The sequence below is a fragment of the Terrapene carolina genome, unplaced genomic scaffold (genome assembly GCF_002925995.2).
Source record: "Terrapene carolina triunguis isolate 2854851 unplaced genomic scaffold, T_m_triunguis-2.0 Scaffold30687, whole genome shotgun sequence".
Taxonomy (NCBI): domain Eukaryota; kingdom Metazoa; phylum Chordata; order Testudines; family Emydidae; genus Terrapene; species Terrapene triunguis.
Genome location: NW_020695038.1, coordinates 216 through 9,765, shown reverse-complemented (window position 1 = coordinate 9,765; position 9,550 = coordinate 216). Strand labels below are relative to the sequence as shown.

At 63.2% G+C, this 9,550-nt stretch overlaps 1 protein-coding gene across 1 annotated transcript; it reads left to right on the top strand.

The window, feature by feature from the left end:
- Positions 1 to 28: 28 nt before the first annotated feature.
- LOC112109352 (5-oxoprolinase-like) lies at positions 29 to 8,947 on the top strand (the record flags this gene model as incomplete). Its single annotated transcript, XM_026662839.1, has 11 exons — positions 29 to 172; positions 558 to 696; positions 1,254 to 1,366; positions 1,732 to 1,883; positions 5,012 to 5,172; positions 5,295 to 5,396; positions 5,775 to 5,949; positions 6,371 to 6,555; positions 6,732 to 6,878; positions 7,267 to 7,401; positions 8,798 to 8,947. Coding segments are annotated over exons 1-11 (1,536 nt in total), but the record flags the coding sequence as incomplete, so codon positions are not given.
- Positions 8,948 to 9,550: the final 603 nt, after the last annotated feature.

The window sequence follows — 9,550 nt, the reverse complement described above, 5'->3', positions numbered from 1 at the left end:
CCCCCCCCCCAGCTAACCCCCCCTTCCTGCCCAGGTCTCAGATCTGTACGCAGCCCTTCCTGCACCTGCGCTACGAGCACACGGACTGCGCCCTCATGTGCTCGGCCAAGGGGCACCCGGCCACGTCCGATTCCTGCCGGGCCGGGGACTTCCGTGCCGCCTTCTGCAGCAGGTGGGTGTCCCTTGCCCCACGCGGGGGCCTGGGCCCCTCCTTCCCCCCTGCAGCACTGGGGCGGGGGCTGCCTAGGCACTGGGGGGAGGAGTTGCTGCCCAGTGCTTCTCCCAGAACGACTGACATGCACCGTGGCACGATCCTGAGGGCCCAGGGGTTAGTGGGCAGCACCTGCCCAGGGCTCGCTGGAGACTTGCCTTGTGGCTGCCAGGCCACTGCCCCTGTCCCACCTGTGGCCCAGAGGACCCCTGCCTTGCCCCCAGCGCCCTCGGCTTCCCCGCAAGGGGTGCAGTGGGGTTTGTTCCCAGCCACGTGCTGGGCTGCTAGGCGTCTCTGCAGCCCCGGTGCAGCATGTGTCTGGACTAACAGTTGCCTGGCCTTGCAGGTACCTGAAGGAGTTTGGCTTCACCATCCCTGGGCGCCCTGTGGTGGTGGATGACGTGCGTGTGCGAGGCATTGGCAGCACCGGGACTGGCCAGGATGAGCCAGTCGCGGCCAGTGGCAGACCCGCCCGTGTGGAGACGGTGAGACGCAGGCAGCAGCACTCTCCCACCCCGCCGTGTGCGCCCCTCTCCCCCCCTGGGGCTGTGGAGAGGGGATTGCTCCCTCCCTGCCTAGGGACAGGCAGGCTCTGGGATGGAGCACACCTATCCCAGGGCAATCCCACAATGCCCCCGCCAGTCAGTGATCTGCTGGTCCTCCCCCATGCCCTGCCTTGGAGCAGATCCCGGGGGCTCAGCTCTTCCCAGACAGCCCTGCCCCGGGGGCAGGGCACGCGGTGCGGCACAACGGGCACCTCTCCCGGGCAGCACAGGCCCGCGGGGTGCTGAGTGCAGGGGCCCAGGCGTGGCTGACTGCGCTGAGCTCTGCCCTGTGGCTCCAGATGGCTCCTCTGGGGCAGGGCAGGATCAGTGCCTGGGTCTTGCCTGGCCTGGCCCATCAGTCTGAACTGCTGAGACACTGGCTCCATCTATGCCGGGGCGCAGGGGGGGGGTTCCCTGTTAAGTGATGCACAACGGGGCGGGGTTGGGGGAACCTGGGCCCAGGCACTCTCAGGGCATCCCCTCTTCTCCCTGGGCAGGTGACCCGCTGCTATTTCGCTGATGGCTACCTGGACACCTGCGTGTACCTGCTGGAGGATCTGTCCTGGGACCACTCCATCCCTGGCCCCAGCATCATCATCGATAAGAACAGGTGGGAGGGGGGTAGATGGAGCCCGGACACTTGGGTACTATTCCCATTGCTGGGGGGAGAACCTGGGCCAGTGGTTAAAGCAGGGCGCTGGGCATCAGGACGCCTGGGTTCTGGGCCCGGTGTTGAGAGGGTAGAGCTGGGCGGGCCTGAGATCGGTGGTCAGCGCTCCTGGGTGCTGTTCCCAGCCCAGCCTCTGACTTGCTGTGTGGCTGGGGAAGTCTCCGTCCCTCCTGCGCGAGAGGCCGTGCAGGTGCTTCAGGGAGTTCTGGAGGTGGGTGATGATGGATGTCCTGGGGGGTGATGGGAAGTGCTGCCCTGGGGGACCCTCCCACGGGCGTGTGCAGTAACCCAGCCTCGTCCCTCAGCACCATCCTCATCGAGCCGGGCTGCACGGCCTCCATCACCCGCCATGGGGACATCAGCATTGCCGTGGGCTCCGAGAAGCAGGGCCCCATCAGCACCCAGCTCGACACCATCCAACTCTCCATCTTCTCCCACCGCTTCATGGGCATTGCAGGTGAGGCTGCGGCACCAGGCCAGCACCCAGGCCCTGTCTCCACGTGTGTCGTCCAGGAAATTCTCTCGTTCTTTTCTGAGCCCTGTTATGGTCTTGGCCTTCACAACATCCTCTGGCAAGGAGCTCCACAGGTTGACTGTGTGTTGTGTGAAAAAATACTTCCTTATGTTTGTTTTAAATCTGCTGCCTGTTAGTGGCTGGTTTAGAAACAACAAATCCTGCATCTCAGCAGGGGGTTAGACTAGGTGGCTGTTGCGGTCCCTTCTAACCCTGTGGTTCTATGATTCTAGTTTCATTGGGTGACCCCTGGTTCTTGTGTTATGTGAAGGGGTAAATGACACTTCCCTATTCACGTTCTCCACATCATTCATGATTTTTAGACCTCTATTATATCCTCCCTTAGTTATCTCTTTTCTAAGATGAAAAGTCCCAGTTTTGTTAATCTCTCTTCATATGTACGTTTTCCAATTCTAATGTCGCTTTTTTGGGATGGGGTGACCAGATCTGCACACAGTATTCAAGGCAACGTGATATTTTCTGTCTTCTTATCTATCCCTTTCCCAATGATTCTCAACATTCTGTTCGCTTTTTTGACTACCGCTGCACATTGAGTGGATGTTTTCAGAGAACTATCCACAATGACTCCAAGATCTCTTTCCTGAGTGGTAACAGCTAATTTAGACCCCGTAAATTTGTATGTAGAGTTGGGATGATGTTTTCCAATGTGCATTACTTTGCATTTATCACCATTGAATTTCACCTGCCATTCTGCTGCCCACGTTAGGGCTTCCCCTCCTCCTCCCTTGGTTCTTGTCACCCAGACAGAAAGCAGAAGGCCAGAGTCCAAAGTGCAGGCAATGCCATGTTTATTGGGGTTACCAAACAAGCATAATCCACAGCTCTGTACACCAGCAGAGCTTTTCCCTGTCCCCCTCCTCTTTATTAACAGGTCAGTTATGCCTATAGTGCACGCCCCAGGCACCACCTTTACCATTTATGGTCATGTTCCATTTTGGAGGGTTGAGAGTCTGGGGGCTTCGGTACCACCTCTCTTGTACCCCAAGGGAAGGGTAGGGAGTGAGGCCAGGCTTTTCTTCGGCTTTTCTTATGCCTCCCCTCCTCAGCTCCCTTTGCCCCTCCTGACAGTTTCCTTGACCTTGGCTTGGGAGGGGAGTTGTACACCAGACCCAGCAACACTTCAGCTCTATTCCGTATCTTTTCTCATTATACTAAAAACCCCATCTGGCTGTGGGCAGAAGCAACACCAGTGACCTTGTTCCTTGTTCACACATGTTAGTAAGTCAAATGGGCAAACGAAACCCAGAATTTTATCTCAGGCAAATTTGCAGTCCTAAAGACTATATTACCATCACTAACAGACCAGGCACCCAGTTTTCTGAGATCCCTTTGTAGCTCTTTGCAGTCTGCCTGGGACTTAACTATCTTGAGTAGTTTTGTATCATCTGCAGACTTTGCCACCTCACTGTTTACCCCTTTTCCCAGATCAGTTATGAATATGTAGAACAGCACTGGGCCCAGTACAGACCCCTGGGGGACACCACTATTTAACTCTCTCTCCATTCTGAAAATGGACCATTTATTTCTACCCTTTGTTTCCTGTCTTTTAACCAGTTACCGATCCAGGAGAGGACTTTCCCTCTTATCCCATGACAGCTTACTTTGCTTATGAGCCTCCCTGCAGAGAGGTGGGGAAACCCCTCTCCCCCCTAGGCCTTGGGTGCCAGGTGCCACTGTCCTGCTGCAGGCTTTGCCATCGTTCACTGCTGTGGGGTCGGCTGGGCCAGTCCTTTCCAGAGACCTCTCCCGGCTCAGACAACTGGGCACCATTCAAACCCAGGCCTCAGCCTGCCCCGAGAGCACATGTGAGGTGAGGAGTCACTCCTGTGCCAGGCGCCAGCCAGCCCCCCAGCCAGGAGCTGGGCTGTGACTCCCAGGGCAGGTATATAAGCCCCACGGGAGGAGCAGCAGCTCAGTCTGCTCAGTGTGACGCCAGGGCCTGGAACTCTCTCCTGCCTGACAGTGACAACAGAGCCCCCAGCCTGAGCCTGCTCCAGCCCTGCTCTTGGGCCCAGGCCCACCCTGTTCCTAGTCCTGCTCCAGCCTTGCTCTCACGCCAACCCCGTCCGGACGCCTGAGTCTGGCTCCGATCGCTAGGCCTTAGCAGCCCCTCACCATTTCAGACAAAACAGCCCTTTCCTTCCCCCTCCTGCCCCCACGACGGTCGCCATATAGAGGAAACTGAGCCACACTTAGGCTTCATAAAGATACTACAGAAAATCCCCACTTTGAGTGCTCTCAGCTGGGCCCCTCCCACAAGCCCGGGGGGCTGGGCAGGGCAGTGCTTGGATGGGAGACTTCCCAGGATGCCAGAAGCTGCTGGGAGCAGCATGGGGGGCCCAGGAGGTCCCCTTGCAGTTAGTGCTGACCCTAGTGCAACACTAGGGGGCGCTGCACAGCTGGATGTGTTGCTAGGATCTCTGGAACACGTACCCCAGAGTTGGGGTGTTAATCCCACTGTCCTGGCCCCATTCTAATCAGGTGGAGCTCCTTCTGTCTCTCCAAATCCCCCCCGCAGCTTCAGCTGGAGCACAGACTCTCCTTCACTTCCTGTCCCAAGCTGCTGAAGAGCCCTGCTGTGTGGCTGTTACCTAGCTGTTCCATGCTCCACCCCCGAGGCAGCTGCATTTCAAACAGCATCTTTCAAACACACTGTCGCCCAAGGGTCGCCCCGGTTCAGTCAGGGGGTGTGGGGCTCTGAGCGGCTTGTAGGACAGGGAGGTGAGAGGCGTTTGTGGCTGAGATTTGGGAGGAGCTGCCGGGTCCATGATACAGAGGCCGCTGGAGTGGCGGTGAAGAAGGCTCGTGCACGGAGAGCGTGTGGCACTGATGCGAAGTGCAGACAGGCTGGTGCTGGGGAAGTGGGGGAGAGACGGACCCGTGATGCCAGCTGGAGGCAGGGATGGAGGGGGACTCTGCCCAGCCTGCTGAGCTGCCTGGGTTGTGGGAAGGGTGGGTGCGTGGCCATGGGGGGTGCCCGTGGGGCTGGGATTCCTATGGAACAGCTCCCTCCTTGGCGTCGGTAGCAGTCGCTTCATCTCGCCCTGCAGAGCAGATGGGCCGGAGCCTGCAGAGAATGGCCATCTCCACCAACATCAAGGAGCGGCTGGACTTCTCGTGTGCCCTCTTCGGGCCGGACGGGGGGCTGGTGTCCAACGCTCCCCACATCCCCGTGCACCTGGGTGCCATGCAGGAGGCCGTCCAGTTCCAGGTAGGCGTAACCGCAGCACACACCTCCTTGGCATCCCCCTGCACCCTTGCTCTGCGCTTCGTGGGCTGGGCCTGTGGCTCCCCCTGGGCGGCCCCTGAGCGCCGCTCTCGGTGCCGTTTCAGATCCGGAACCTCGGGGCTGACCTGAACGAGGGCGATGTGATCCTCAGCAACCACCCATGTGCGGGGGGCAGCCACCTCCCAGACCTGACTGTCATCACACCTGTGAGTACCACCGGCAGGGCCCGGGCAAGGGGCAGCTGGTGCCGCTGGGCTGCAGCTCCCCATGTCAGATCCAGCCAGGAGCCGTTCTCTGTCTGGGGGCAGCCCTGGGGCCCACGAGTGACATGAGTTTATGGGTCTCAGCCCATTTCTGAGCAGGCAGCTGTCCCCACCCCAGAGGTGCCAGCCCCCAGGGCACTGTGGCCTCAACAGAGAGGCCAGGGGCCAAGCGGGGCTGGCAGGCTGGTGACTCAGGGCAGCGGGTGGCCCAAAGGCAGGGGTAGCGGATGGGGGTTGCCCCACACCTTGCTGTGCCCCGCCCTGAGCCCCTGCAGGGCATGTGGGTCCCTGGCCCCGATTCCAGCTGCTCTCCCCTCCCAGGTGTTCTGGCCAGGGGTGCCAAGGCCCGTGTTCTTCGTCGCCAGCCGTGGGCACCACGCGGACATCGGCGGCATCACGCCCGGCTCCATGCCCCCACACTCCAAGGCACTGCAGGAGGAAGGCGCTGTCTTCGTCTCCTTTAAGTTGGTGAAGGACGGAGTCTTCCAGGAGGAGGGTGAGTCTGCTGGGGGGCAGGATGGGGGCTCCATGCATGAGCTGGGGGGAGCAGCTAAGCAGCCTTGGGCTGGATTTGCATGCGGATGGGAGACCCCCGAAGGGATCCCTGCGCTCTGGCCGCGGGGGAGCTGTCTTCCTGACCCTGGCATGAGCTCCCCTTCCATGCCAGCAGGGTGGGTGGGCTCGGTCTCCGAGCCCTGCGGGGGGTGCAGGATTTGTTCATTGGGTGTTTGCCTCCCCAAGGCCCAGGCTGGGGATTGGGTAGATCTCGTCCCCCGATAGCACCGTCCTGCCCAATCGAGACCCTGGGAACCAGTGTGCCGCGTGGGGAGTGAATATCCCAGCATGCAGTGCAGCCCATGGTGCATGCTGGCACCTGTCTCCAGGGGCCCGCTCACACCTGCCCTTCCTCTCAGCAGCTGTGACCGAGGCCCTGATGGCTCCCGGCCGCATCCCAGGCAGCAGCGGCACCCGCAAACTCCAGGACAACCTGTCGGACCTACAGGCGCAGGTGGCGGCCAATCAGAAGGGGATCCAGCTGGTGAGCGAGCTGATTGGCCTGTACGGGCTGGAGGTGGTGCAGGCCTACATGGCACACATCCAGGTAAGGGGGGGCTGCAGGAGAGGGGCCTGGTCTGGGTTCCTGGGGCTGGTGTGCCCTGATCTGTGTGCAAAGCAGGGGGACCCCTGGGCTCCCCTGCCCCCCACGTCCCGTTCCCAGCCGCGCCCCGGCCCTGGCGTAGCCCCCAGCCCCCCTCACTGCCCCGCTCTGCCCCACAGGCCAACGCGGAGGTGGTGGTGCGGGACATGCTGAAGGACTTCGCCGCTCGCTTGGGGGGAGCGACGCGCCCCATGGCAGTGCAGGCGCAGGACCACATGGACGACGGCTCCCCCATCCGGCTGAAGGTGGAGGTGGACCCACAGGAGGTGAGCCAGGCCCCTCTGCTGGGGGTCGGGGCTGATGTCAGGAGCTCTTGGGGGGAGGGGGATCTGCAGGGGGAGGAACTGGGGCAATAGCAGGAGGATGAGAGAGTTGGGGGGAGCCAGCTGGCAGGAGGAGAGTTAACCCAAAGGTGGGGGACCCAGGGGCAGAGGTAACCTCCCATCTGATGAGTGAGCAGGGAGGGGGCTGGGGGTGACTCGGGGGGGTGAATCTGTGGGGGAGGAGGGAGGAGCTAGGATATCGGGGCAACTCTGATGGGGGAGGTGGGTGCTGGGCTGACCCGGGCGGGGGGGAGGGGGGGCCGGGGGGCGGGGGGGCCCCCTTGGGGGGGGGGGAGAGGCAGAGCCCCGTTCTGAGCCCAGCTCTCCGCAGGGCAGCGCAGTGTTTGATTTCTCCGGCTCTGGCCCCGAGGTGCATGGGAACTGCAACGCGCCCCGCGCCATCACCCTCTCGGCACTGATCTACTGCCTGCGCTGCATGGTGGGCCAGGACATCCCACTCAACCAGGTGGGGCCCCGCCCTGGGGCGCCGGGTGTGTGTGGGTGTGTGAGGAAGTGGGGGATTTTCTTGTTTGTTTTCTTGTTTTCAGTGGGGTTTCAATGGTTTGCATGCGGAGGGGGTAGGACTGGGACGTGCTGGGCTGAGGGAGGCCAGGCCTGAGGCCCTGAGAGTTTCCTGTGCTGTGTTCAACTCTCAATAAACCCTCCTGTTTTACGCTGTCTGAGAGTCACTCCAGTCTAGAGAACAGGGGGCATCAACCCCTTCGGGGGGGCTCACGGCAGAGACGTGCTAAGGCTCAGAGAGGTGCAGCTCCAGGAGGTGGAGGGGCCTAACACCGAGAGAGAGTGGACCCCCGAGAAGGGCTGTCGCACTGAAAGGGGCACCCCCCACGGACCGCACGGGGCCAAGAGTGGGCATGATCTGTGAGTCCGTGACAGGGGGTTCGGCTCCCCCCAGCCTGCTCCCCCTTCGGTCCGTGCTAGCAACTGGACAGTTAGTGTTGGGGGGAGACCTGCCCACTACAGACTGAGCTGAGACCCAGCAAACTCCTAGCACACAGCAGCCAGTCACTGTCCCCTGGCTGGTCTCAGGGGTGAGGCCCCAGGCCAGGGGGAAGCGGGGTCTGCAGGGCAGAATGGAGGGTGTTGGGGGGCATGTGCCTGAGCCCCTTTACACAGGAGCAGGGGGGAGCCAGGGCATCTCCCCCCAGACTGTGCCCCCATGCCAGGGATCCCAAGGGCGTGACACGCAGCAGAGCGCAGCTGTCCCCAGGTCCCTGCATGCACGGCTCCTCCTTGAGCCGAGATGGGGTGCTGCAGGCCGGGGTACAGCAGGGCTGGGAGCTGCGGTCTCTGAGTGGGGCCGGGGCTGGGGCAGGGTGCTGGAAGCTGAGGTCTCTGGGTGGCACCGGGGCTGGCACAGGATGCTGGGAGCTGAGGTCTCTGGGTGGCACCGGGGCTGGCACAGGGTGCTGGGAGCTGAGGTCTCTGGGTGGCACCGGGGCTGAGGTCTCTGGGTGGCACCGGGGCTGGCACAGGGCGCTGGGAGCTGAGGTCTCTGGGTGGCACCGGGGCTGGGGCTGGCACAGGGCGCTGGGAGCTGAGGTCTCTGGGTGGCACCAGGGCTGGCACAGGGCGCTGGGGGCTGAGGTCCCTGGGTGGCACCAGGGCTGGCACAGGGCACGCTGGGAGCTGAGGTCTCTGGGTGGCACGGGCGCTGGTAGCTGAGGTCTCTGGGTGGCACCAGGTTTGGGGCTGGCATAGGGCGCGCTGGGAGCTGTAGGCCCGCTGTATGCCCCCTATGGCTGCGCACTGGCCTGGAGCCGTGGGTTCAGCCCTGGCTCGGCGGAGGCCAGAGGGGCGGGGGTGCTCGGGGTTGCCTAACGCCCTCTCCCCCACGGCAGGGCTGCCTGGCCCCGGTGCAGGTTCTCATTCCCAAGGGCTCCATCCTGGACCCGTCCCCGGAGGCTGCCGTGGTGGGAGGCAACGTGCTGACCTCGCAGAGGGTGGTGGACGTGATCTTCAGGGCCTTCGGGACCTGCGCTGCCTCCCAGGTGAGCGCGGGGGGAGTGGGGGCGGCATGCCCTGTGTGGGGCTGGGGAGGGGCGGCTGTGGAGCTGGGCCCTGGGGTTCTCCTTCGCTGGGGCTAGGACAGGGGCACATGGGGCCTGGCGATTGCTCCAGCCTGCGGGCGAAGGGCATGGGCGGCTTGGAGGCTGCGCCCAGCCCAGGGGAGTTCCCTGCTGAACGGGCCCAGGCAGCTGGAGGCTTCCCGCAGGCTGGGGCTGGGCATCCCTTGGGGTGGGGCTGTGCCTCCTCCAACTGCCCTGGCTGGGGCTGGGCCAGGGCCTGGCACAGGGCTGGGACTGCCTCTCCTCTGGACTGGGACCCCACGGCAGGGCGGGTTTGCTGGCACCGGGCGGGTTTGCTCTCCCGTCGGGGGCCTGGGGCCGGCTGTCCCGTCGGGGGTCTGGGGCCGGCTGTCCCGTCGGGGGTCTGGGGCCGGCTCTCCCGTCGGGGGGCTTGGGGCCGGCTCTCCCGTCGGGGGTCTGGGGCCGGCTCTCCCGTCGGGGGTCTGGGGCCGGCTGTCCCGTCGGGTCCCCGGGGCCTGCTGTCTCGTCGCGGGGCTTGGGGCCGGCTCTCCCGTCGGGGGCCTG